The sequence below is a fragment of the Raphanus sativus genome, chromosome 2 (genome assembly GCF_000801105.2).
Source record: "Raphanus sativus cultivar WK10039 chromosome 2, ASM80110v3, whole genome shotgun sequence".
In the NCBI taxonomy this organism is placed as follows: Eukaryota; Viridiplantae; Streptophyta; class Magnoliopsida; order Brassicales; family Brassicaceae; genus Raphanus; species Raphanus sativus.
Genome location: NC_079512.1, coordinates 28,721,966 through 28,749,830, shown reverse-complemented (window position 1 = coordinate 28,749,830; position 27,865 = coordinate 28,721,966). Strand labels below are relative to the sequence as shown.

The 27,865-nt window shown below is 38.3% G+C and overlaps 6 protein-coding genes and 1 long non-coding RNA gene across 11 annotated transcripts; 1 reads left to right on the top strand and 6 right to left on the bottom strand.

Annotated features, from left to right (window-relative positions):
- Positions 1–142: 142 nt before the first annotated feature.
- LOC108842997 (cellulose synthase-like protein D2) lies at positions 143–5,395 on the bottom strand. 3 transcript variants are annotated; one of them, XM_057002951.1, is made up of 5 exons: positions 5,095–5,395; positions 4,893–4,987; positions 3,764–4,643; positions 2,658–3,465; positions 143–2,149 (listed from the first exon to the last, which is right to left on the bottom strand). In XM_057002951.1, the coding sequence occupies exons 3-5, from the start codon at positions 4,627–4,629 to the stop codon at positions 404–406; spliced, it is 3,420 nt and encodes a 1,139-aa protein (XP_056858931.1). In that variant the 5' UTR covers positions 4,630–4,643; positions 4,893–4,987; positions 5,095–5,395; the 3' UTR covers positions 143–403. The 3 variants fall into 3 exon arrangements, with proteins under 3 accessions (XP_056858931.1, XP_018471571.2, XP_018471572.2); XM_018616069.2 differs by having other exon boundaries at positions 4,900–4,987; positions 5,095–5,393; XM_018616070.2 differs by lacking the exon at positions 4,893–4,987 and having other exon boundaries at positions 5,095–5,394.
- A 651-nt stretch (positions 5,396–6,046) lies between these two features.
- LOC108820327 (probable LRR receptor-like serine/threonine-protein kinase At5g16900) lies at positions 6,047–11,117 on the bottom strand. Its single transcript, XM_057002949.1, is given in 13 exon segments — positions 6,047–6,765; positions 6,948–7,137; positions 7,215–7,280; positions 7,387–7,513; positions 7,629–7,843; positions 7,932–8,095; positions 8,163–8,234; positions 8,339–8,410; positions 8,756–8,827; positions 8,921–9,068; positions 9,489–10,003; positions 10,241–10,778; positions 10,888–11,117. Coding segments are annotated over 13 exon segments (2,652 nt in total). The 5' UTR covers positions 10,952–11,117; the 3' UTR covers positions 6,047–6,356.
- A 140-nt stretch (positions 11,118–11,257) lies between these two features.
- LOC108820319 (probable arabinosyltransferase ARAD1) lies at positions 11,258–14,219 on the bottom strand. Of its 2 annotated transcripts, XM_018593276.2 has the most exons (9): positions 13,613–14,219; positions 13,282–13,455; positions 13,016–13,173; positions 12,771–12,918; positions 12,510–12,625; positions 12,292–12,430; positions 12,063–12,173; positions 11,884–11,952; positions 11,258–11,625 (listed from the first exon to the last, which is right to left on the bottom strand). In XM_018593276.2, exons 1-9 carry the CDS (start codon positions 14,057–14,059, stop codon positions 11,485–11,487), a joined length of 1,503 nt encoding a protein of 500 aa, XP_018448778.2. In that variant the 5' UTR covers positions 14,060–14,219; the 3' UTR covers positions 11,258–11,484. The 2 variants fall into 2 exon arrangements, with proteins under 2 accessions (XP_018448778.2, XP_056858930.1); XM_057002950.1 differs by lacking the exon at positions 13,282–13,455 and having other exon boundaries at positions 13,613–14,218.
- Positions 14,220–16,561: 2,342 nt separating this feature from the next.
- LOC108833724 (binding partner of ACD11 1) lies at positions 16,562–18,966 on the bottom strand. Its single transcript, XM_018607133.2, has 5 exons — positions 18,825–18,966; positions 18,012–18,115; positions 17,801–17,867; positions 17,584–17,658; positions 16,562–17,262 (listed from the first exon to the last, which is right to left on the bottom strand). The coding sequence occupies exons 1-5, from the start codon at positions 18,828–18,830 to the stop codon at positions 16,729–16,731; spliced, it is 786 nt and encodes a 261-aa protein (XP_018462635.1). The 5' UTR covers positions 18,831–18,966; the 3' UTR covers positions 16,562–16,728.
- Positions 18,967–19,355: 389 nt separating this feature from the next.
- Positions 19,356–21,631, bottom strand: LOC108833723 (heat stress transcription factor A-1b). Of its 2 annotated transcripts, XM_018607130.2 has the most exons (3): positions 21,230–21,369; positions 20,742–20,851; positions 19,356–20,575 (listed from the first exon to the last, which is right to left on the bottom strand). In XM_018607130.2, exons 2-3 carry the CDS (start codon positions 20,751–20,753, stop codon positions 19,529–19,531), a joined length of 1,059 nt encoding a protein of 352 aa, XP_018462632.1. In that variant the 5' UTR covers positions 20,754–20,851; positions 21,230–21,369; the 3' UTR covers positions 19,356–19,528. The 2 variants fall into 2 exon arrangements, with proteins under 2 accessions (XP_018462632.1, XP_018462631.1); XM_018607129.2 differs by lacking the exon at positions 20,742–20,851 and having other exon boundaries at positions 21,230–21,631.
- Positions 21,632–22,251: 620 nt separating this feature from the next.
- LOC108833727 (uncharacterized) lies at positions 22,252–25,241 on the top strand. Its single transcript, XM_018607135.2, has 12 exons — positions 22,252–22,551; positions 22,841–22,939; positions 23,032–23,089; positions 23,291–23,371; positions 23,456–23,524; positions 23,644–23,882; positions 23,983–24,054; positions 24,198–24,320; positions 24,408–24,489; positions 24,636–24,682; positions 24,782–24,884; positions 25,011–25,241. The coding sequence occupies exons 1-12, from the start codon at positions 22,325–22,327 to the stop codon at positions 25,092–25,094; spliced, it is 1,284 nt and encodes a 427-aa protein (XP_018462637.2). The 5' UTR covers positions 22,252–22,324; the 3' UTR covers positions 25,095–25,241.
- LOC108833728 (uncharacterized) lies at positions 25,224–25,806 on the bottom strand. The gene is made up of 2 exons (XR_001946745.2): positions 25,586–25,806; positions 25,224–25,453 (listed from the first exon to the last, which is right to left on the bottom strand). It is a non-coding gene; the product is annotated as an uncharacterized LOC108833728 (long non-coding RNA).
- Positions 25,807–27,865: the final 2,059 nt, after the last annotated feature.

The window sequence follows — 27,865 nt, the reverse complement described above, 5'->3', positions numbered from 1 at the left end:
TAAATTTATCTTTCACATCTTGAACACAGAAACTAGTTTTATTTCACAATTTTCTCTGTAGAGATGTAATCTTCTCATTTTGATGTTTAGATCTATTGGCATGGACTGTTTCAACCGAGGATACATTATTGCTCAACAAAAAAGAAGAAGAAAAAGCATATGTTATAAATGATACAACGAGAACAATAAAACAAAAAAAAAAACAGCGACAGAAACTAAGTAGTAATTAAGTACATTCACTCGTCTCGTTCAAACTATATTTAGCCGATCTCTGTCCTAATCAGACAGAAATAACAAAAAAATATAATAAACGAATATGAGTTTTTTTTTATAAAAAAAAAAGACCACCGAGTTATCTTTTCTTGAGACACACTCAACGGACCAACCAACCAACCAAAACCTATCATGGAAAAGTGAAAGACCCTCCGATCTCAGTATTACCAGCCGGTGGGTTAATAGCAACCCAAAGAAGAGAGATCGTGATGGCAATGAGACCAGCCCAGACATAAACAATCGTCGGTGTTCTACCTCTTCTCCCCATCAACCCTTTAGCAAAAGGATAAAGATGGGCCAACACCCAGAAGCTAAAGAACACTCCACCTAACAACTTACTCCACTGAGGGACCACAGCGTAGATCGTCCTGCTGAATCCAACCGCGATAGCGATCAGATTCACCATCATGATCGTTATAGGAGGGATCATAAGCGAGGTCCATTTCACCATGTACAAATCCGCAAACTCATCGTCCACGTCATCTCCTCCTGACTTGGTAGTGAGCGTGAACGAGATCTCAACACCAGCCATGACCTTGAGCAAACCCTGAAGCACAGCTGCGATGTGAGCGCTTGTTCCTCCGATGAGCCAAAACTGTTCGTTTCTCCACCATTCCTCTAGCGAAATCCCCGACCATTTGATCTCCAGCAGGGCGAGCAAGCAGAGAGTGATGGAGATGATGAGAAGGTAGACTAGGAAAGTCACGTTAAGCGTCTGGACGATGAACTGACCAGAGAAGAGGGACAACGCAGGGAGGAAACAGTAGACAATGAGGAAGATCGACGTGAACGGGTAGATACCAACGTTCAAGTAAGCGATTCTCTGGAGGATCATCATCTTAGGGCTAGCTAGAAACGCGTTGTTACGAGAAAAGAAGATCTCAACAGAGCCAGTAGCCCAACGGAGCACCTGGTGAAGCCTGTCCGTCAAGTTAATAGGTGCCGTGCCTCTGAAGGCATCGCGTTTCGTCACGCAGTAAACCGACCTCCACCCACGGTTATGCATCCTGTAACCCGTCACGACGTCTTCGGTGACCGACCCGTAGATCCAGCCGATACGCGAACCCCACTCGGTCTTATCTTCGTACCAACAAGAGATCACAGCGATAGCTTCGGCTACTGTGGTCGCATCGAGAAGCTCACGTGGGATGGTGAGCGCACCGGGCGGGCGCCCGTTTTTAACGGACGGGTGGTCCGCCAAAGGCCTGCCTTGGAACTCAGCGACGGGTATAGAGTCAAGAAGGAAAGTCGAGTTACCAAACTTCTTAGGGACTATAGAAAGACTCATCTCCTCGTCATCATACTCACCCATCCTCAGAGCTCTGTTCTCCTCAGAGATGTGATTCTTCTTCTTCTTACCACGAGGGAAACAACAACCGAAACAACCAGAGGAACGTTCTCTGGACTTAGGCGGGTCAAACCCGTAAAGAGCTACCCTCCGGAAGAGACAACCGGTTCCGACGTAAACCGGACCCATAAGTCCATCGAGAGCTCTCATGTTGACATCAAAGAAGACAGTGTTGTGGTTAGCGTACCGATCAGACGGGTCGATACCTTCGAACCGTTGCGGGAACTGAACGTAGCAAAGCCTCTCGCCTCCCCTGTCCAACATGAAGCACATACCTTCTCTCATTGCCTCGGAGTTGTATATGTAATGGTCACAGTCGAGATTGAGAATGAATGCTCCGTTTGACATGACCGCGGAAGCTCTTACTAGTGCGTTCATGGCTCCTGCCTTCTTGTTGTGATCGTAACCAGGTCGCTTCTCACGGGATACATAAACAAGGAGAGGGAGTCGAATGTCCACATCGGCGAAATCAATGAAGCTTTCGGAATCTCCATGTAGTGGCTCGTCACTAGGTGGCTTTAACATCACCTGGCATCATTTGAAACAAAATTTTGATGTTGATCCATTGTCTGAAATATGTGCGCGTTCGGTTTTTCGTTCTATTTTTGTTTGTTTTTTTCTGGTTCAATAGATATAAGAACCATTCGGTATTTATAAAATTTGGTTCAATTTTGGTTAAAGTAACAAGCTAATATCCGATAAAATTTTGGTTCCAATTTTTCGAGTAATTTTGGATAACTCAAATAAAAAATCAGATTTTTTTTTTCAGTTTTCATACAGGATAATAAATTTAAATATTTCGGATCGCAGTTATTAGAATAGTTTGTTTCTTTTAGATAATTTAGATAATTTAAAATAATTTCGATAGACTAAATGTGATCAGTATTTTGAAGTATGTAAACTATACTTTAGATTTTTGGATACTCATTCCATTATCGGTTTAGTTTTGGTTCGGTTTTCAGTTTTATATGTCTAGGTCTAGTATGAAACTTGACGTCCAAGAAGTTTAGAAAGGGTTTAGGAATCAACTATATACCTGAATGATACCAGCGTGGTCACCTTTGGCGTGGTCACTAGAAGAAGTCAACCAAGTTCCAGGCCAGTGAGTACCATCAGCCATCCACGTAGCTTTCTTAATCTTGACAGGCTCCAAAAGCTCATCGTCTCTGTTCTGTCTCTGCATCTTCATGGCTTTAATCTCTTCCCTAGCGTGATAAGCATCAGAACGTCTCCTTATCGAGTCAGGCAAGCTGTTGATCCTGACTTTGAACTCATCATACTCACGCTTAACCATTCTCCGGTCCTTGACGAAGTCAGACTTCACTTTGTTCTTGTAAGGATCTCTCTTCAAGCTAAAGTAGGAGTCAGGATTCCTCGGCTCGATGGCATGTTTACGACAGAAAGGAACCCATATGTTTGCAAAGCTCGCAGCTTCGGCCATGGCTTCAAACGTGAGAAGCGCACCTCCATCATCGGATACGTAGCAAGCAAGCTTCTCACAAGGATATTCCGCAGCTAGAATCGATAAAATGGTGTTGCAAGTGACCAGAGGAGGTTCTTTCTCCGGATCTGCTGTAGAGACAAACACATCGAGACCAGGAAGGTCGGACTTTCCGGTCGGGTTGCTCGGTGTTGGCATTTCGAACTTCTCCTTCAGGACTTGGAGATCGGTCGAACGGTTAACAGGACATAGCTTAGGGAGCTGATCAAGAAGCCAAGAAAAGGCGAACCAAAGCTCACAAACCACAGACATTCCCCATAACCATACAGCATCTTGGTTTTGATGCTTAATTCTCCAAGACAAGAACAATGCAAGTACAACCACACGGATCAATATCAAAAGCCTGCAAGAAAAGTAAAATACATTTCTACTAAGAATTTCTTTTCTTTTAATGACTAGTGTAGATCCCAAGCGTTTGGACCCAAACTAATTCCTAAAAGAGGTGGAGTCCACGAATAAACTGTTATTCCCGATATGCAAATGAAATAAGTAAGAGCATGCAAATGAGGTAAACAAGGCCCATTCTCTGAGCAATATGTTATAGTTTTAGTTTTGTGTAGTAGGTGGATCGAACTCGAAACGTGTTGGTTTACCACAAGGACCTGGACAAACTAATGATCTAAATGCTATTTGTGTCTTACCTGTATGGACTAAGAACAGCAGCAGGAATGCTCAGCTTCCTAGTAAGTGGTCTCCAAGGCCTGCTCATCAAATCTTGCGTCTCCATACCTTCACCATCTCCATCCTTACCGCTCCCAAAGTTCCCATCCTTTGTCCAAAACGCATTCCCATAACCATAAGTCCCAGTTGTCTCATACAACCACTGGTTCTGCTCGAAATCTCCGGTTTGACTCCTCACCATAGCTGACTTGTTATTCGACTTCATCAACGACAATCTCCTCTCCATCTTCGACCCGCCGCCGCCACGATCAGTCCCCTGCTGATCAGCCTGGTCAGTCAAATCCGTGTTCTTGTAAGGTAGTTTACACCCGGGGCAGATCCCACCACCGGTCTTGACCGCGTCCATGAAGCAGTCCCTACAGATTTTGAAGTCACATTCACAAGGGAGAAGATCTTGACCTCTCCCGTCCGTCATCACCTTAGCATCACAGCCAGGGATGGCGCAAGAGGATCCTTTAGCGCCAGCCATCTGCGGATGGTTGGCCTCTCTCTCGATCACTTTGTCCATGAGGTGAGCCTTGGTGGTGCTGTTGAATCCTCCGGTGAACATGGAGTTAGAGACGTATTGCTCTTCGACTTTTTGGGATATGGAAGGGTCTGTCGTCTGGTTGTCGGGTGTTGGAGGCATGTGAACGGTGTAGTTTGTGAAGTCAACGCTGCCTATTTCGCTGTCGAGGTCGTCTCTGGAGTAGTTGACATAGCGACCGGAGTTGGTTCTTCTAGCGAACGTGACTGTGTTGGGAACATAAGGCCTTGCTGGCTCGTTGGCGTCAGAGTTGTTTGATAGGTTTGATGGAATTTTACTGAAATGTTTATTGGATGCCATTTCTTGGCAGATCCCTGATGAAGCAAGTTGAAAGAACAGATGCTTAGCAAAGAAGAAACAAAGACATCTAAATGCTCATTAAAAAAAAACTTAGCAAAAGAAAAGAGATCAATCTATAGATCTAAAGGCTTCAATCAACAACAACAACCACAATACTTATCATAATCTCAATTAGTGAGAAAAGGGGGCAACACAACAATCTTTGTTTTTCAGAAAAATTCAAATTCGAAAACTAAAGTACAACAAAAAAAAGGCATCATCACCTTTTACCTTTAAAAGAAGAGCTTTTATGTAGTTTTCAAACTTTCAAATCCAAGAAAATCTTGAAAATCCCATACATATTCCTTCGAAACCAGAACTGAAAAGAGAGAGATAAAGAAAGATGAGATGACATTCAGACAAGAAGAGACGATTGCACCACGAACTTATAGAAAAATAATTAAAAACCACGACAAGTTACAATACCTCTAAGAGTACGTGACAGAGGAAGAGATAAAAGAAGAACCTCTTCAGTTTATAAGAACATACAGAAGAAGAAAAAAAAACACTTTGTAATTATTAACGAATCTGTCTGAACGATTCAACGCGGTCAAGTCGTGCCAGCCAACTTGAGATGATGAGGAGGCATTTGAAAAATTGAGGAGATAGTGAAAGGAAGAAAGACTAGAATAAGAAAGGGACTTAGTCGTGAGCAATTACTCAAGCACTCCTCCTGCTAATCAAATATCTTTATTTATCTATTCAAAAGATCTTACAATTATTAGTTTACAAAAAAAAAAGATCTTACAATTATGTGAAACAAAGAAAAAAATAAAGAAAATGCTAAACTTTTTTTAATAGACACGAGAAATCGAGAGGGAAGATCTATCTGATCTATTCAATTTTATTACACTAAGTTCACAAAGCTTTTAACGCGGAGACAGCGGATACGAAGGTGGAACACGGCCGAGAAACAAGTAGACGGAGCAGATTTTAATTTTAGAGAGAGCTGAGGTTTTTCGGACAAGGTAGAAAGTACAGTAAGAACTAAGAAACACCGTTTTATTTTTCTTACCGCGTTGAAGTTTTTCTTTACTTCCATTTTTTGTTATTGAATATTTTCTCTCCTTACTGATAAAAACAAAATAAAGGAAATGTATAATTTTTTTAAACAACTTAATATTTTTTTTCTTCTAATTATGATTTCGTTACATTAATTAATAAACTGTATCGTGCTTTCGTATTTTTTTCTCTCCAGTAAAATAAGAAAAAAATAAAAGAATGTCGTACTCGTAGGGAATAGTGGCCGTTGCTTTGGGGACTCAAGAACGTGTAAGCACAATGGAAAATACGCGGTCGTTAGGAGTAGTTTCAAGCATCCTCAATCTACGTGCGTACGCAGTTTTGGTACAAAATTTCAATAATATTTAAGGGAGTAAGTACGAACAACACCCAATAATCCTCATTATATTAATTTAACAAAAACACAAAACACACACGTAGTATGACTACTGTCTACTACATACAAACACGTACATGTTTTTAATTTGCTCAAACACACATCGGATATTAAAAAAAATGTAATTGGATTAGTGATCACGTCTTTACGAAAATGGATACAATAGAACATTTTTTTTTTTGTTTTTCATGTTTAGTTATGTGAACAAATCAACGAATATCAGAATCACTCCAGGCGGGTTGGATTTGAGGACACGCCGCAATGATCCCTTTGGACACATATCAGATCACTACCGTGCGTTCGGAGCCATCCCCGAATCAGAACTCATGTCTTGATCCAAAGAACTCTTTGACTCCGTGACTTGGCTTAATCCCGCCCTCAAATTTTCAGCCTTCATGCACTCTTTAAGTTCATGAACGACATGAGACATGTCCGGTCTTGCAACCGGAGAAGGATGCACACACGACATGGCGAGTTCAAGAGCTTTCCACACAGAGCCAGAATCATACTCGTCATGGAGGTCGGGATCCACTGTGGTTTTAATATCTCCCCTTGTCAGCATATTTCCTACACGTTCAGCGATATGAGCGTACTCATTGGCTTGCTCAATCACTGGTTGATTTGTGATGATCTCCAATAGCACAATCCCAAAACTATAGACATCACTCTTCTCGGTCAAGCGACGTGTTTTGTAATATCTGTAAAGACAAAGATACAAAACAAATTGCGTTTCTTTAACCACTAGGAAATCTGGAAAAGACCCTGCTGTGACGAAACTAATATCACAGGGGGTTTGGGTTTCAGGATTGGAGAATTATAGATTTCGGGTATTCAAAAAAAAAAAAGAAGTTATAACTGAATTTTATATACTAATGCTTACTCAGGATCTAAGTATCCTGGAGTGCCAACAACACCAGTGGACACATGAGTTTCATCTCCAATAGAAAAAGATCTAGAAAGACCGAAATCAGCTAGCTTAGCTTGAAGATGTTCATCTAACAATATGTTCACGCTTTTAACATCTCTGTGAACCATTGGTGGTTTGCATCCGCTGTGCAGGTACTCCAGTCCTAGTTGTAAGAAAACAAAGGCATTTTTAGTAATGAAAAACGGATTACTTTTAGGAAATGGAGGAACTAGCACGGACCTAGTGCAGTCTCCACGGCTATTCTTAATCTGTTTGCCCAGTTTAAAACACACTCCCCATACTTCCCTGTATTAAGTTATTAACCAAGATATAAATGATTGATAATAAGCCATGTAACATCATCTATTACCTGTGACACCATTTAACATCACAGCATTCATGTCATGTCTACCTGAAAGATGTGCTTTTAAGTCTCCGTTAGACATGTACTCGTAGATGAGGGCCAAGTGTGGCTGTTCATCACAATATCCTACAAGGGCTACCAAATTTGTGTGGTGAACCCTAAGAAGAAGCTCAACCTACACACCAAATACACCATATAAAAGAATTCATCAAGTAATGTTTGAATATGAGAGAACGAATTCTACTTTTCTAGTGGATTACTATGTGTTTAATATTGTGGCACAAACTTACCTCTGCTTTGAATTGCTTATAGCCTTGAGATGATGAGCGGGAGAGCACTTTAACAGCCACTTGTTGTCTATCATCCAAATAAGCATGATAGACAACTCCAAACCCTCCTTCACCAATAACCCTTTCGAAGTTATTTGTCATCAATTGTATCTCAGAGTATGATATCCTTCTCATTTTACCTTCAAGCGACAGATTAGTCCGTGCCGATTGTACAGCTTCCAAAACACACAAAAATCAACACATAATTGTTGATTAGTTTCCTTTATATTGCATTCTTGTTTTGTAACCACCAACACTACATACCTCTTATACTTGATGGCCTTTTCTTTATGAATACAACAATGACAACAAAAACAACTAAAAAAATAGCCACGGCAGTTGCAACGGGTACTATGGTTTTGATTTTTTTATTTCCGCCTGAACTTTTGCATGGATCTAATGCACAAATCTTTGGATTTCCTTCAAAACTACATAAGAAAATACGTGTCATTCAAGGGTAGATCGTTAAAAGAATGCTACATCTGAAGATCTTACTATAATTTCAGCTTGTCTCTGTCAAGAAGAGCTCGTGGAATGGAACCTTCAAGATTATTATTGCTTAAGTTTCTGTCAAAGCAAAAAAAAAAAGAAGCTGTCATCTAGTGAAAACGCGACATATTCAGACTTTAGAAGACAAAATAATATGAGTTCTACTTCTGTTCGGAGCTTACATGAACAATAGTGACTTCATGTTGGCTAGGAATTCTGGCACACCTCTGGTCAACTTGTTATTTGACAAGTCCCTAGCATTAAGCATATTAAACACGTACAATAAGGTAACTACTTTGTGTATACTGACTAAATATCTAGTTTTACCCCCATGTATCAAGATGTGCCTAATCATTGTCATAACTCATAAATGTGTCGAAGAAGAAAACTCACAAAGGCAGTGCATATTGACAAGTTTACACAACCAAATAGTTTCTTCAAAAACAGCAAACCAGCATAAATATAATCATTTGAGGAACTTTTCATACAGAGAAAATACTGGAAATTAAAAAGTCAAATATCTTAAAATAAAAGAATAGAACTATAGTAACTTTGGCAAAGCCATTGATGCTAGCACATTTAACAGAGGAGGTACTTACAATATTTGCAGCTGTGTTAGATTTTGGATATGCGGCACTATTTTTCCAGTTAATCCTTGTGAAGATAAGTTTCTACTTACATAAGATCAGAGACACAGTTCAGCAGTAGGAACTTCAGAATTATATAAACTAAAAGTGCAATATCACATCTGGAAGTACACTTACAGAGAAATGATCCCGGGTGAAGTAGACATGTTCGTGTAGCTGCAGTTTAGCCCACTCCACAAATACTACTGGGGACTACATGGATCTCCTTGCCAGTCAGTTTTGTTCAATCCAAGATACGTATCTTGAAGAATCTTGATAGAAACGACTGTCAGAAAGTTAAAAGATATACCATACATTAACAAATCATGGAACAGGAGTTAAAAGGAAAATTTACAGAACTACGCCAAGTTGTCTTCTCAGCCATTACCACCACAAAAGTGCTTTTTCTTTTGTGGCTGATTCTACATTGATTCCTTTTAAATTATTCTCTACTGCACTTAATTTAGTACACACCGTCATCCTCACTAATGTTCTTTATGTGGGATACTGTTGAATAAACTCGATTAAGGTGCATTAAATTGGTTCGCATTAACTTGCACATCAAAATTTAATATGATTCCATCTCTTCTGCCATGGGGATTGAAGTTCTACAGCGAATTGGTGGGATTAGTAGAGTATTATTACTCCAGATAATAGTTGGAAGCACTTATTCCTCCTAACAAAAGTAGTTGAGGTATGTACATACCATCATCTGGATTTGTTTCTGAGTTTGGAAACTTGATTGCTGTGAAAGCCTCCATAGCATTAATGGAAGGTGGAATATGAGACCCCTCCCTTTGTACCAGCTGCAAACTGCACTCACCGCCATCGCATTTCTTCACCGCAGTGTCTACCGTACTTACAGCCAAGTCTAAAGGAAAAACAGAATCAAAAGTAACGTTGCCATTTACAACAATGGAAAACATCCTTGTATTGAGTAGTCTGATGGCGTCATTCACGAAGGAGAAGCCGCTACTGTCGCCTTCAAAAGGTTGAAGCTCGGCGAAGTGAAAATACAGGTGAACTTGCTCAGAAGGGTTATCCAAAGTCCAGTTAATGTTCAATTGCGTTCCATTGTTTCTAGGTATGGCAGCTGATTTTAATGCCACTTTAGGTGGCTCAAAGTTGTTAGAATTATTCACATCAAGACTGGTGGTTATCTGGCTCCACTCCGGCAAAAAGAACGGAGACCAAATACGATCAAAGACATCATCAGGATACCTGCAGACGTCAGAAAAGACAAACCATGTATCACTACATATTCACCCGTTGACCAACACTGTTCTATGAAAGACAACAATGCGACCATAAACAACAAATTTTAATAAGTTTGTCACATAGCCAAAGTTACATGATAAGTGCATTGATAAGAAAGTTGTTGGATTAGCAGAGAGGTCTGTAATTTGTTTTCTTTTTCCTTCTCTTTTCGGATAATTTATATATTACAAGGAAACTTACCGTATTAACCGATCTGACTGACTATAGTACCTCCGAAATAAGTGCTTCAAGGAAACGTCTGGGACAACATAAGTATCGTTTCTCAACAGCCTCAGTTCCAGAGCTGATATGAACGGCAAAGAGTTACCTGTCTTGACAAGACAAATATGCAGAGAGCTAGACTTAGGTATGTGAATAAGCTCTTCAACAGTGCCATTGACCTTTCCTTCCAAGTCAACTCTTGCCCACTTATTAGGGCCTAGATATAGATCAAAGCTCGGGTAATCACTATAACCATCGTAGTTTCCATACACAAACACAGCTTTGATCAGGTATTTTATGTTCTGAATGACGGTTAGAGTATAGCAATTTCGTATCCCATCTGGAAAGTATCTCAGAAACAAATACGGTTTTATGTGTAATGTTTCAAGATCCTTCTGGATTCTACCGCTTTTTCCACTCTGGATATGATCTGCATCCGATGAGAAAACTAATCCGGTTACTGGTTCAATGTAAGGAGAGTCATAAGTCGGCAACCCACAATCCAAACTGATGAATCCTGGTAAGAGGCATGTGGTTAAGAGTGATCAACCATCATAGCATTCAATGAGCGTGTATGCTCTTTGGTTAACCAGAAAACAGACAAAAGGTGCATAAAATGTGGTTACCTTGTTGAGCCTGAACAATGTGTATAATGGAAAATATGAAAACAAGATAATAACCACTCTCCATTTTTTCTGCTACCCTGAAGAAAATCAAATTACCGCCAGTGTTCTTGCATATTAAGAAGTGCCTATGAGCAACTCTTCTGATTGAGACTAAACAAGAAAACAGTTTTGTAAGGTCAACAATGAAAATGTCACCAACTCAAGAGGATATCTGAGCCTAGACATATCAGAAAAAGTATCTCTAATATTTTTGTTCAACTTGGAGAATTTTTATATTAGACGATTATTTAGACAGGCTGGTGGTGGAAAACTCTTCCAACTCGTCTACATTACCAGTTAAAACTCAAAATATCGTAAAGGAATAACACAATAGCAGAAAATGAGAGAAATAAAAATTGCGTAGAGAGGACATACCCAGTCTTAGAAACCATTAAGATTCATAACATTTCCACATGGCTAAAGTTGAATGACCTTACAATATATAACGCAGCAGGTAATAGTTCAATTCTAAAGGATAAGAATTTCAAACAGTCTTGACCTTGAGTATACATATCCAGTGGATTTTAAGACTGAAAATGTGAAGTAGAGTGATGGGTCTCAAGACACGAGAGGGCTAAAGGGATTAGAGGCTGTAGCGTTGGGTCTCCAGCAATCACATCTGCAAATAGTCCTAGATCCTTTAACAACCCGCTGTGACCTCCTTGTGTGAAGCTTGATGTTCACCAGCTTTCCAGCTATCTGTAGTCGCAACAAGAACATCAATTTTTTTCTTCCAAATATTGTATTTTGACATTGCAGTAAGTTCCTACTGAGATTGAATGGGTGATTAAAAAGTAACAGAGGTAGACAACAAAGACAAAAATATATCATAAACATCTGTCTACCGTATTCTCTCTTTGTGCAACATCAATACTAATTTAGTTACAACATGCTGTAAGATATCGTTAATGCTTATTGGTAATAAATTAAGATGGGTAAGTTTCGGTAGGTACATACCATTCTCCATGTCAAGTCTTCCGGACCTAATGGCTGAGCAGGGCTGGAATATAGGAAATGCCGCGAGTACTAACAAAAATGAAAATAACCATACTACTCAGAAGATAAAAAAATCCACTAATGCGAGTGTCACATTGAAAACCGGAGCTTGTGAAGATAAAGAAAAAGTAAGTACTTACTTGAGCAAGGCTGTTCTGGAATTTTTTGACTCGGGAAGGTGTGAGGCTTCTTAAATGATTGATAAGCCACCCTGGTTGTATTGCATCACTAGAAGAAACGATCACAGCAACCTGAGAGGGACAATAAATGAAACGAAATGAGCGCGAACGAAGAAGATAGTAGCTACATAAATAGACAAATTCAGGAATATTCTGAGGACCAATGTAATATTTTTCCTTTCTTTCCTACCTTCTTGTAATCAAGTATTCCTTCAAATGGAAGTTCCAACTCGTCACTGACTATAACAGGTATACATCCACTGACTATGGCATCAAACAATCTTGCCGAGGATGGTGTGTCACCAGCCGGACACAAACAGAATAAAGATCTGCTAGAAGGCAGACGCACTTAGAAAAAAGAAAAACTGTAACGCATCCAAATGGGTTATGAAGCAACCTAGATTTTACCTACGCATGCCTTCCTGAGCTGCCAATTTCCCTCCCTCTCCGGCAGTCCCCTCAGTGATGATTACATCCTTGACACCGCTTAGTTCTGCACCAAGCTTGGCACGTATTTTACCTCCCTACGACAACAATTCAGTAGTCAAATCATGAGAGACCAAATTTGTACGGCAAGACAGAGGAATGGGAGCTTCCCAATACAATGAAGTATTCAAATTATTAGAAAAGGTAAGAACAAATCTAAGGCGGAGGTGGCATGACTCTTACAGCATTCCTCTTAAGCCGCCCTCGGAAAAAAAGAAGAGTGGTCCTCTTTGGTGCACTTTCTGACAAGCACTTGGCATCACATCTATCCACATTGGGAACATACGGAAGAATCAGGTCCTTCTCGAGAGAGACTTGCCCAGGTTTATACCTAAAAGGCCAAGTTCAAAACAGAGTCAACAAAATATAGCTAGGAGGGCAGACTACGTTACTCAGAATCAGTTAAAGAAGGAAGATATAAGAGTCACCAGTTCCCAGTGGAGTCCATATCTGGTAAAAGCCAGATTGCTTTCTTCACATATTTGCGGACAGACTTGAAAGACCAGGGATGGTGAATAGGAAAGATATGATCCCTTCCCTCAGATCTTTTCCAAGCAGGCTGATCAGTGACCCACTTCAAAGCTTCCTACACTCACAAAAGAAAAAAAAAAGATGAAAAACTACAACAGGAACTATCTAAAACGGAAGACTAGCTCTAATGATAGAAACATATATAACTGAAGCTCACTCACACCCTATAGAGTGCTTTGCATTGCTGCTTCTCCAACAAGAAGAAGCTGATTGTAGTGAAAAACGGAACATAGAAAAAGTCTGCCTCCTGCTGCTGATGGACCCTCACGACACTTTTCAAACGCCTTTCGGATTCAGGGGAGACCAGATCAGCCCAGAGCCAATAATCAATAGAGTGCTGCAATACGGTGAAAGGAGAAACACTAACCACAACTACAATGATGGCTATTAAAATCATTAAAGCTTTCTTCTTTATCTCTCTCTCGTGCTTGTGTTAGTGTCTTTCTAAAGTAACTCCAACAAAGTCTCAGACTTCTAAATGATCTATGTAGTACCTGCTCGATAAGGCGATGGACAGGGCTACCATTAGAAGTGGCGTTCGAAGTCTCTTTGTAAGTATTGTGAAACAACCAGAGAAGATCCACAGTGAACTTCTTCGGCATCTCGTACACGTATACCTTCACCGGGAACCCGGTAGGATCTTCGTTCAACAACCGATTCTCCATCTCATCGAGCTTCCTCAGATCATCATCATGGCTCTCGCCACCACGCACCGTGTCGTCTCCAAAGGTAAGCTTCGGCGCCTTGTGGATCAGAAATTGCTCAAGGGAGGCAACGAAGGAGGTCTCCGTCGGGTTCGGATGGGAGAGGGAGGAGGGTCGAGCGGAGGAAGATAAGGTGTAAAGGATGAGGAGTAGAGAGAAGGAGAAGAGGAGAAGCATGAAGATTAGAGTTTTCGATCTGGGTCTGTGGGGAGTGGGATGACGATGATTCCCAACCATTGCGAGAGAGAGAGAGAGAGAGAGAGAGATCTGATTCCTCTGGAGTGAGTTCGATTACTAACTTTGTGTTGTTTACTCCTCGAAAGGTTCGTTCGAATTGAAGAAGATGAGAATTCTGCTGCGACCAGATCGCGTGCTTAATTTCTGTTACAGTTTGATTTAAGGCCTGGGATTTTTAGTGGACCCGACCGAACCCAACTAATTTCGATTCAGTTCGGTGTGAAGTACCGAGTGCGGTTTGATTAGGAAGATACTTCCGTTTTTGCTTCGATCGTTAGTTAGATTTTTTTTTCTAAAATATATTTAACGAAACTTTGAATAATAATATTTCGAACCGAAACAACTGAACTAACTAAAATTACCTAAAATTTCACCGGATTAATCAAATTAACCAAAATTTTAAACCAAATTAACTGAAATTTAGCAAGCTTTAAACCAATTTTTTTTTATCAAAATATAATCAAAACCAAATTTTTTGTTTAGTTTGGTAAAAAAATTTAAAAACTGAACTAATTTAATACCAAACTGAACCGAATTTCTTTTACGGTTCAATTAATCGAACTGGACTATCAGAAAACCAAGTATTCGAACCAGCATACCTAGTTTGATTTATTTCAAAAATTGAGAAGAAGAAAAAACGGTTTGGTTAGGCTCAAATAATATTCTCTTTGGCTTAGATAATAAAACTATGTATCAGCTTTGATCATACATAAAGAACTGAGATGACATTCCATTGACAAGATTCCAAGAAACAAGTAACAACATTCAGGACATCCTACAACACTTTGAATGTTTCTCTTGCAGAAGCTACGGGAACTCATGATGATGATGGAAGTTTCGGCAAATTTTCTCAGCCTCGGGTTCCAAAATAAATACAACTTTGGAAGAGAGGCTGCGAATTAGAATATAAGCAGAACTGGAAACTATAAACCCTACACTTTTAAAGTAGAGAGGCTGGGAACGTGCACACACTAAAGGAAAAACAGTGAGGTATTTAGGAATATTGGAGTAACGCCCAAGTAAATATGGAAGGTATCATTTTAACATTATTCTCATCTATACTATTAAAATAGAAGTACACTTTGAAAATGCCCCTAAGTTTTTGAAGTTATTTACATTAGAATGCCACTGAAGTAATAAACTAATTTTCCTTAATTATAGTTGTTTTTTCTGATTTGTAAATGCATTTTCCTTAATTATAGTTGTCTTTATTAAACCTATATTTAAGTATGCTTGTCTTTTCCTATATTTAAGTATACTTGTCTTTATTGAACCTATATTTAAGTATGCTTATATTTTTCTAATTTAAATAATAGATTTAAGCATTTAATGTATTTTCTTAATTTAAATAATAGATTTTCTTAATCAAATATTTACGAAAATAGATTTCCCAATATACTTCGTTTTAACATGTTAAATATTTTTAATATTTATTGGTATAAATAATAAAATAAAAATCACACATCATAATCAATTTTTATAATATATAAATAAAATATAAAATAATTTATTCATATATTATTAGTATAATGGTTTCATAATATAAATATAATAAGTTATAAATGTTGGATTTGTTTATATGATACACTGTGATATAATAGACGATCAAAATCACAAAATATAATAATAAATAAAATTGTTATGTTTTAAAATGTTTTATTAATAATTATGTAATACATTTTAATTTAAATATATATATATATATTATACCATTAGTACAAATAAAAATTTAAAATGAAAGCAAATATTTATACGGTCACGGGTCAAACTCTAGAAATAAACAACAACATCGCTAAATTATTTTTCTTTAACAAATTTATTTTGATAGAAATATTGTTCCAAATATGGTTTATATATTTTATGTATTTATAAATTTATTTTATTGGGATGCTAAGTTTTTGAAATTGGAAAAAATATGACCCACCTCTATATTATTTTTATTAAGAAATTTAAATTATGTATCAAAATATTTTATTAAGCTTTTAATTTTAAGTTTTATTATAACTGCAAAAATTAATTTTCAATCGGAATTTATGTGCAAATATTACAAATTCATCATTTAATATAAACACAAAATTTAAAAACAGAAAATAAATACCCGCCCGGTCGGGTCAAGGTCTAGTTTAACATTAAAAGGAAAGACGTTACCCACTTAATAAAAGGGCAGATTTTTTTTAAGGGTTTGAGACTATTGTATCTGTAGTTCAATGCACACACAGCGGTCTCTGCTTGTTGAAGATCTTTGAATGTGACATTAGCACTACTATGCTCGTTACTGCTACTAGTTAGAACGTCAGACCATACGGAAGAAGCTCAGAATCAATAACATTTTTACAGAATCGTATGATCGTATCCTTGGAAATAATGGTTGAAGTAAGCGATCAAAAGGCTTTTAATTTCACAGTAAAAGCTTTATGCTTTTGAAAACATACATCCCTCTGTCAAAGGCAAGACAAGAAGCAAGAGATATGTTATGAGATGAATACAACGACACGAAAGAGATTAGTGAATACTATATGAATATCTTATAAGAAACACGAACTACGAATGTAGAAGATCCAAACATAGCTTTTATGTTACAATCCAAAAGACAAAAAAAATCCCACATTTTTCATATCAAAGAAACCAACAAGAAAAAGAAAACGCAACCTTCTTCACTGTAATGAGATTTAGTGCTTCGATTCAGACGAATGAATCGGAGAATACCCTTCTGGTGGTTGATGCTCTGTCTGCGACGGTTGTGGTGGTTGCTCAGCTTCAACCTTTTCTTTTGTTTTCTGACTAACCTCTCCAGCTGCTTTAGCAACTCTGTTGAACGCTCCTGCCGCCCAGCTCACACCTGTTAATACAAAACGGTTTTTCATCACGGCCGTTCCCGCGCTGCTCACAGTCTGTTCCGCAGTCGCAAAGGCAGACTTGGTCCTCTCTGTGACCTGGAAGCTTTGGTCCACCCCTTTGATCTTCTCGGTCACCAAGCTTGTACCAGCTGTGATTTTTTGGGTTAGACCGATCTTTTGGTCTATAGAAGCAACTCCTGCTGTTGCGGTTGAAGTGAAACCGAGTTTCTCATCGAACGCTTTTGCTTTGCCGACCGCGTCTTTACCGAGGATGAAACCCTTTGCTAACATGCTGCTCACAACATCTTCTGCCTTCTGAACAACTGATTCTGCGACGCCTCCGCCTCCTCCCCCGCTCTGTGTTTCCTGGGAAATGAACACATGTTAAAACCTTTAGAGATTTCTGTTGAGACACTCTATTGCTCAATACATCTACCAATCACAGGTTTTACATATTTGCAAGTTTTTGCCAAATAATATCAAACATCAATGGAAATGATTTATAGTTCCAATTAAATGGAAGATGGAAAATTATATCTATAAATATCTACCAATCACATGTTTTACATATTTGCAAGTTTTTGCCAAATAATATCAAACATCAATGGAAATGATTTATAGTTCCAATTAAATGGAAGATGGAAAATTATATCTATAAATAGATACTCTAAAGATGGAAGACATTACAGCATGAGGGGCAGCAGGTGGAGTGTAGTTAGGAGCCATCTCAATGATGACTGACTGATCGGCAATACTTGCACCCTGAAAAACATCCCTAGTTGTTAGTATGATGACCGCAGTTACAAAATTTCCAACTTTTGCAAAAGTGGTATTAAACTTAGCATATATGCACTAGTTGAAGGAATATAATAGTAAAAGTTAAAGGGAATAAGAGTGAACCCACTGATAAGAGCACAGCGGTCTCTGCTCCTTGAGGATCTTTGAATGTGACATAAGCACTATGCTCATTGCTGCTAGTTATAAAACATGAAAGCAACCAAAAGAAGCTCAGAATCAAATATAACATTAAGAGAAATCTTACTTAACAGCGGCTTCATCTCAAGCTCGAAACAATGACAGTAAAAAAAAGATACGGGAATCAGGCAATGACTAACCCTTGGATGTCAATGCTTTCAACCTCACCGGAAAAAGAGAAGAACTCTTTGATACCATGCTCTGTTGCTCCTGATGAGAGATTGCTAACTTTGACTGATCTTATCTGTCATCAGAAAAGAGTTAAAAAAGGGGTTAAAATCATTACTGAAACCAATAAAACATGCGTTAAATGAAAATTTTAGCCGAACTAACAAATTTTTTGCATCCAAGTATATCTAACCCGATCAAAGGTTCCATATTATTATGACAAAGAAGACTAGATTCTCATAAGATTGTACTATTATAGTTAAAACACATTAATCTATGGATCAAGACATGTTAACTAGAAAATGAAAGTCATCTTTACATTAATCAAACAAAACAAAACAATATAGTGCAGTTGAATCATCCACGACCAAAACATGATTGCTAAACATTCTAAAATCAGATGACATAACGCCCCAAATGAATGGAGAGCTAGCAACGGGAATCAATTCATCTAAATGGAATCACTGGAAGGAACATATACTCTTCTGTATTCCATCACTATAACAATAGAAAAAATTCACCGGAGATAGAAACTCTTAGCTGCTGAGATTAAGAAACTTTTTTTACAAATATAGATAGATAGAGATAGGTTGCACGATTTCTGAAATACAGATCAACACTGATAGACTCAAAAATCGATTCCAGAAACAGAAACAAAGAATTAGCAAATAGCAGCAAATCAAACTCGTCGGCAAGCGGATATAATCCAAATTCCGGAAGAACTACGGCAAAATCATTCCCGCATAAGATACTATAAGAATAAGAACAAAGATGGAATAACAAACCGCCATGGAGTTTGATCTTCGTAGCCTGGAAAGAGAGAGAGAGAGAGAGAGGCTGTGTAAAACGCAGATTCAAGAGAAAACGCACTTCGAGTGTCGTTGCTTTTTCTATGACACTTCACGTGTGGGGATTGCGTTACGCCAATTAAAAACCTACGTTAGTAATTTTAACCCTCACAGTGGGCTTTGTCTTCACTAAAAAAAAGACCTTAAAGGAAAAACAAAACGGGCTTTTTATTCATCGCGTTGGGCTCGACGTGGCATCCCACCAAATAGGCAGCTAAAGGCTAAAGCTAATTGCAGACATGCCTTCTTATTCTCATTTTTGGGATTGTTCTACTCATTATCATCATCGTTGTGTTGGTCTGAGCATCAAACTCGAGTCAAGGAAGCTACAAAAATTACTTACTAAAGGAATATCAATTGTACATCCTTTAGGTAGTAATTCATCTTACCATTACTAATGGTTCATTAGTGATACGGAGCATGTTTTCACACAAAAGTAACATGTATTAGAAACAAGACAGCAAAATCTCTACTCAAAGATTTGATCATTCACAAGCATAATGGTAAAATGGGATTTTTTTTTTATATTTACATCTCCTCCTTCGTTTCATATCCCCTGAAGATCTACATCTATGAGAAACAAATGATAACTCTCAAGACAGAACATCAGCAATGCAGATATTTTTCCCATGTTCCTACCTTCATTTCCTCTGTGTTGCTGAAGAAAGAAGTTCCATTTGTTCGGTAAGATGGTTCATTTCTTGTTGCTCCATTACTATGTCACTATTCTCCACAGCTCCTGAAAGAATGTCGTCTTCGATCAATGGGGTTTCGTCAGCAAAGAACTGTTCCCAGAATGAATCTTGGACTCCTGGCAGCTTAGGGGCCTCGTTCTGTAACTCAGTCACCTCTCCCTCACCTACAGGAGATATCTCATCGCTTTCTATTTCCAGCGACCCACCTAAAGCAGCCATTATTGGATCGAAACACACTCCATCACCTGTCCCGAACCCAACTAAATCAGATTCAGGGCTCCAAGAAGCTGCAGCTGCTGCTACTCCTTGGCTTGGACTTGGACCAGAAACTCTATCTGCGGAGTTCAGAGAGTTAGTAGTGGGAGTATCATCCAACAGGAAACTTTCAGGACGGTTTGAAACTGATTCACACCGAGGCGAGCTACTACTCCTGTTTAAGATCTGCCGAAGCATAGTTTGTGCTGCTTCGTATTTAACAATCTGACGGTTAAGACCATTAGCCTCATCATCATGCCCTTTACAATTCTCCTGTTCATCATCTCCAGGAAGTCTCCTCTTTTTGTTGCTTCCCTGAATATGTTTGTTGCCATCATTATTGTTGTTCTGTTGCACCAGCTGGTTTAAGAAGCCTGGACTCTGAACCGCCTTTGCTAGAAACGACATGGTTTGCTGTTGCCTTTGCTCCATCACCTGAACTTTCTGACCCACATTCTGCAGTTGGTGTTCGGTAGCTTGTTGCTGCTGCCTCAACCTCACAAGCTCTTGCATAAGAACGTTCTTGTCACGCTTTAGTCTTTCCACTTCTTCTTCTATTCCAAACTTCCCCACCTCCACACAAGCGCCAACAGGTGAGTTCTGAACTTGAGTCTGTTGCTGATTCTGCTGTACATGTGAAGGTCTTTTCCTTACAATACTTTTTAGTAGTTGTTTCTGGTCTCTTAAAAATCCTTCGTTTGCAAACTCCCATTGATCTGGATCAACTTTTCTAAATCCCTAGACACAATAGCATAGAGAGACTAAAAAGATCAACAGCTAGATGGAAGAAGAACGCCAACATAGAGAAACTGTAAAAAAAGGAAAAAAAAAACAGGTAGACCACAAAACATAGTTAAAGCATCAGTTTGAAAAAGAAACGACTTCTTTCGTTATCTACATGTACCTGGACGGACATTAAGAAATGGAAGCAAACCTAAGTGTTCAGAGAACAGAAAGACATTCTCTTTTGTGATTTAGAGCTACAGGCATATGTGAAACTGACCCTGCAAAGTTCTGTGCAGTCTTTTGATGAGTACAAAGATTGACTTGACAAGATCTTTAGAAAAATAAAATGCAATATAGCCCACATGGGTCTAGTCATTAAACCACCATGCTAAACTATATAGTCTAAAACCCAGATGGAACATAATTGCATAGTTCTAGTGACTATACCAGTCTTAGAAGCTGCAAGAACCCATTTAAGGCAACAACCAAACGTACATTAGATACAAAACATCTATACACCCATTTAAGGCAACAACCAAACGTACATTAGATACAAAACATCTATCCACCACACATCGACTAACACTTCAAACCTTTTAAAAAAGCTCAAAACTTGACGATTTTCCTCAAAATTGTAATACAAGAAAGAGTGATGCTTTTGCTTACATATGTATTTAACTGCCTAACGAAGCTGGAGAAATTGTTGTGCTTGAAATGCTTAGGCAATAGCACTTTGGAGAACTCAGGCACGTTCCAGACGACGAAGCTGTTGTTCCCGCTGCTCCAAGACACGACCTCGTTGGTCGAAGGATCATCAACCATGTCGTAGGTTTTGCTCAGAAAAGGTGGCACCGAGTTCACCGGCGGCGGTATAGACGGCGAGTTTGAGTTCGCAGGCGGTGCGGATTGAACCGGTTCCATAAAGTAAAAGTAAGAGCTAGTCACTAAAGCAGGTGATGGATGGATTGGTTGGTTGAGAGATTGATCTCGAAAGTTATTATACAGAGAGACTCTCTCAAAGACTCAAACCTTTGATTTTTCAACCTGAGGGAGAGAGAAAGACTTCTCAAAGAAACAGTCAAGGTTCGGTTAGATCGGGTTATTGGTTTTGGACCTTTTGGTTAGTTCAAGTTTTGGTTAGTTCAATTCAACAAAAATACCTCCAATTAACTTGAAATAAAGTTTATTGGTTCGGTTAGTGTGGTTCTGAAAAATTGGTCAGAACCTTTTATTTCGATTAGATTTTAATAAATGTTGTTAAAGTTTTGATTTAATTCAGTTTGTTCGATTTGAAATTGGTTAATTCAGTTAGTTCGATTTGGGGTTTTGAATTGTTTGGATTACAAACTTTTTTTAAGAAAAAAACTAAAGAAACTAATTGTCGAAGATCGGTTTTTAGAAAATTCACTGAACCGAACCAAACTTCTAACCTAACTAACCAAAATAGTGGTTCAGATGGTCTGTGGTCATGGTCATCATTTCGGTTTGATTTAACTCGGTTATCTCAATACCGAATGAAAACCGGATATAATTTTAAATCCGGTAGAGGCTTTATCTGCATCTCATTACTTTTCCGACGTGGCAAATGACTGACCGTCAAAAAAAAGATTGTTCTTTAATCTAACGGCGTGTGGTTATAGTATTATTTAATTATTAATATAAAAAGCCACGTAGGACAAAGAGAAAAACTTTTCGCGGCCCTTATCTCTCTCATACTGGCTGGCACACAGTCGTTGAATCATCACTCACGAACTGAAAGTGATGAATCCGGTCGCTGTTCATCGCGTTTCCTTCGACTGCGTTTCGCGTTTCTCTTTGATCCGTCGAGAATCTGGCGGCGGATTCTCCGGCGCTCGGATTTTGAATTCGCGTGGAAGGAATCGGCCGACTCGGCGGCTGCATGCGGTTACGGCGAGTTTAATCACCAGCGCTGACTCGTTCGAGGTAGGGCGGCTTATCGGAAGCTACGGATTCATGAATGTAACTAGGTATACCTCCTCACTGATTTCGTGAATCTCAAATATCGAAATAGTGGAGGAGAAGATGATCTGTTTACTTAGTGTATAGTATAGGTACGAGCATGTTTATCTGAGCACAGTGTATACAAAGATGTATGTGTGAGTCTGTGGCTGTAGCTTGGCCCGGGCCTAGGTCTTCGATTGCTTAATCTCATTGACTCTTATGTGTATATGGTAGTGTGTTACATTGACTTACCTTATGATTATTGTGCATCTTGCTTTTGTGTTCTAAGCTTTTTAGCTTTTCTTGCACGTCTAGTTATTCAGGGTTGCAGTCAGGAGCTGAATTTGAATCGACATCCGATGATATTGGGAGATTAAAATCTCAGGACATTGGAGAAGGTGGCGTTAAGATCAGGTGCACTTTTGGCGTTATGTAAAACAATGTATTAGATGGCGATATATTTGGTGAATTTAAAAAATGTATTAGCCACGGCAGTTTGTCTGCAGACTATACGAAGGAAGAATATCACAGGGTCCATTCCGAGGAACACCTATCACCTTTAAGGTGATTATTTTGCACCTTCTTTCTTTTTTTTCTCAGCAAACATTGTTGTTGTTTTTTTCTTTCTGTGGGAATTTTCTATTTTCATGAATGTTTCTACATCATATGGCACATTTTGTTCTGACCTCCTTACAGTATTAGAAGAGTGGATCTTAGGTTGCTTTTCGTTATATTTTTTTGTCTCACACACACGTCTCTGTAAAGGTCTATCCCGGACAGCGTGCTGGTGGAATTGAGGCTGACATGATGGCTGCAAACGAGTTGAATGCACATTCTTTTCTCCAGGTTGGATAAATAGACATGCATTAAAAGAAAATTTAATGGATAAAATAATAGTGCAACATCTTTTTGTTCTGCTTGTCTACGCAGAGCAATAAAAACCTACCTGCTAACCTGCTTATACTTGTTGGTGGCTTTGAGACTCAATTTGGTGAACAGGTTAGGCTTTACTATTTGAAGTGTTGAGCTTTGTTTGTTTGAGTCTATGCTACGCAAGTATGTGGATATTTTGGCATAACTTATGGAGTATAGAGGTTGGATTGATTCACATTATGTAGTGGCTGGCTTTTCGTGACGGTGGTAAAGATAGTGCAGCTGATTACGCACGAATTGCGAGTGAAAAAACATCAAGAGCTCGCTCACAAGGAGTATGGAATCCTTATGAAAAAGAGGTGACGATGAAACGAAGGAGAAATTTCGTCATTACGATCCTACAAGGTGCAATGAAAGGTCTAGCCTTTATGCATGCCAATGATAGGTTACACCAAAGCCTCGGTCCCTCCTCAATTGTTCTCAAGTATGCCTCCCTTCGAGTATCTGAAAGTGCTAGCATCCATCTCTCTCAGTATAAGTGTATCATCTCTCTGCTAATTTAATTGATTGTTTTTTTTTTCAAGTACGCCAGCGGAGAGTGAAGCCATTTATTTAATCCCGAGGCTGCGAGATCTAGCCTTTTCTGTTGACATAAGGTTCCATCGCTTTCTCTTTTTCTCTCCCTGACTCGTTGTTTATCCTCAGCAGTTGTAGCTTTCTGATATTCGTCGGCCATTTTGGTCTTGCTGTTTAGCGCTCTGTATGAACTCTTTGTTAATAGACTGAGCTTACCTTACAGGCCATCATGCTTGGAAGAAGGAGCGACCTCTGGCGCACTATCAGAGCAACTTTGGCGAAGGGCAACTGCTTCTGGCGCCTTCACAGTTTTTGAGAAGAGAGCTTTTGGGATTGCAGATGACATGTATTGCTTATACTTTCTAAGTAACGTTCATTTTCTTAGTTGCGAGTGTTATTGGATAAAGATATAACACATTCTTGTGGTTTACAGATATGAGGCCGGCCTTCTCTTTGCATACTTGGCCTTTGTTCCGTTCTGCGAAGCAGGCGTAATGGATTCTCTTTCTCTTCAGGCAAGATTACCGTATGACTGGATGGCATGCGAATGTTTTAAACAGCTTTGTTTTTGCTCATTTATATATAAGCTCGCATGTGTTGGCGTCTAACATATCTCCGCATAGTGTTTGGTTAACCGTTAGCTTAATCTGATGAACTGCAGAGACTACTGGAAAACACATTCCGGTTGGATATTGAGGCAGTAAGAGAGTAAGCCTCTTTGTATTATCAATTAATCTATTCTTCCTCCAAGTGTCTCTGTTAGGTATAGCCTGTGTTTCGACAAACTCACTAAACTTTTTAATACAGGTACTGTTTAGCTGATGAACGCCTTGAGGAAGCTGATGAACGCCTTGAGGAAGCTGTTAAGTTTCTGGATTTTGGTGATAGAGCTGGTTGGGAGTTACTCCAGGTATTTAGTCCCTCTTAAGTGGTCAATGTTTCTCTCTGTAGGCTGAGAATCAAAAAATAAAAAATGTTTCATATCTCAGAAACGAGACTAAACTCTCGTGTGTGTGTGGGGGGGGTGTTTTGGTAGGCAATGTTGAACGCTGACCACAGGAAACGGCCAATGGCGGAAGCTGTTCTTAGTCACCGGTTCTTGAACGGCATTGTCAAATGATAAGAGAGAGAGAGAGAGAGAGAGAGAGAGAGAGAGAGAGAGAGAGAGAGAGAGAGAGAGATTGTGTATTTAAGTAGTTATCTATACGATTATCAATTATTGGTTCATTTTCTGCAAATATATCTTCGGTTCTTCTTCTATATCAAAGATCAGATTTTTATTTGTTTAATAATGCCTTGATCGCATAATTTTACAGAAAACATGAATCATTTTTTTTTTGTATGAGAAATTAAAAAAGAGCAGAGGTTTAGGGACATTTCTTCAAACAAGCTACCAAGCATTCTCCGTCAGAGCCGCATCGTCTGCTACAACGTTGGTAGCATTGAGCATTGTCTTGTGGTTGCATTAGAGGTTCCTCCCTTTTGTACCATCGCAAATTAAAACAATATACATATATCAATACTTCTAATAGAAAATAATTTATACATATATCAATACTTCTGATAGAAAATAATTTAAAAAGAACGCTTTGACATGCAGGCAATACATACCCTACGAGAGACGATGGTGTGGGAACGTTAGTATCCATTCCATTACATGTTTTTAGACCACAGTTCATGATCACCAATACCATCATCACCATCATCATCATACACATTTTTCCTGCCATTTTCCGTTGCAATTTTTTTTTAAAAATCTCAACAGATAAAACTCAAAGAAAAAAAAAATCTCACAAAGCAAGATTGTTGTTTGTTGGATGGTTTCATTTAGCACATATATAGTGGATGATGTTGTAAATGTGAATATTTATCTTGGACACTTGTCCTTCTCATAATAATTATGGGTGATAATGCTTATCTATTAAGATAATACTTATCTTATGTTTTGTCATTTTGTGGGAAGTAACAGATTTCCTAGATAGTATAAATATTATTCTCCTCTTTATAAATTGACAACGTGAAAAGAAAAAGATTAAGGGGGGGGTGTATTGAATCCGAAATTTGAAGTGATTTGATTTTTAATGAATTTTTAGATGATTGTAGGAGAATTAGAGGATTTAGTGTGATTTTTGTTAAAACACTTTGAAATCTCATCTAAAACAGTGGGATTTGTATTTTTGTTTTTATAACTAAAGAAATCACCTCAAACACTCTAGAAACATTTAAAGCACTCTAAAATATCTAACTTAAGTTTTGTTCAATAACAGTGGATTTCAGAGTGTTTTATAAAATGTCAAGTTCAATAACACTGGATTTTAAAGTGTTTTTTAAATCCACGTTTGAATAACAGTGGATTTGTAATTTTAATACAAATCACTTCAAACTCTTAGTCGAATACACCCCCCTAAAAGAGGTGTATTAAATTGGGGATTTTAGTGTTTTTGGTTTTGTTTTAAAATCTTCGGTTATTCAACTAATGATTTTTTTTTTCAAATCTTGTGTTATTGAATATGATTTTTGTCTAAACTCACTTAAAATCATTTGTAATCCATTGTTATTCAATTAACAATTTATAAAAAGATTTAATCAAATCTATTGTTATTCAAAGATAATTTTGATAAGAAAAAGCTATGAATAGGATTTGAAACAACTTTTTTATTATTTTCAGTCAAAAAACAGTAGTTGCTCAAATCTCACCTCTGTACCTATTATTTGGAAAGACCCAAAATCAAAATTAAAAAATTGGCTAGAAGAAAAGACGATATCTCAAGCACAATTGTGACCACAAAAATGACGATGAAACTCAGACCTTTGTCAGTGTTACTCCACCACCGTCTTTTCAAAACTAGCATCTACACCAGAAAATTTGCACCTACATCTCTCTGTTGACTCTAACCCGACTATCTCTGAAATTTTCTCACACATGCAAGATGGTGACGATGAAGCTTCTGCAGCCTTCATCAATTCCTTATCAGGATTCTCATATCATCCATTGAGCTTAAGATTATGGCAAAACCAATGGTGGCCAGGATTCATCGTGCTTTGGGTGTCGCTGTTCGGGCTGCCAAATTCTGTCTACAATGGAGCTAGTGTATGATTCAATGCTTCTCAATATGAATACGCAAGGTCCGAGTAATAATCATATAGCAGCTTTGTTATTGTGACATATCTATTATTTTGATGGCAGTGGCAAAGAAGGGTAAAGGAGTTTGTGGTGGTGAAGTGTTAGATGGCAGGTCTTTGTGTTTTCTTCAAGAGAGATTGTGTATTTAAGTAGTTATCTATACGATTATCAATTATTGGTTCATTTTCTGCAAATATATCTTCTGTTCTTCTTCTATATCAAAGATCAAATTTTTATTTGTTTGATAATGCCTTGGTCGCATAATTTTACAGACAAAACATGAATCATTTTTTGTATGAGAAATTAAAAAAGAGTAGAGGTTTAGGGGCATTTCTTCAAACAAGCTACCAAGCATTCTCCGTCAGAGCCGCATTTTCTGCTACAACGTTGGTAGCATTGAGCATTGTCTTGTGGTTGCATTAGAGGTTCCTCCCTTTGTACCATCGCAAATTAAAACAATATACATATATCAATACTTCCAATAGAAAATAATTTATACATATATCAATACTTCTGATAGAAAATAATTTAAAAAGAACGCTTTGACATGCAGGCAATACATACCCTACGAGAGACGATGGTGTGTGAACGTTAGTATCCATTCCATTACATGGTTTTAGACCACAGTTCATGATCACCAATACCATCATCATCATACACATTTTTCCTGCCATTTTCCGTTGCAACTTTTTAAAAAAAAATCTCAACAGATATAAAACTCAAGAAAAAAAAATATCTCACAAAGCAAGATTGTTGTTTGTTGGATG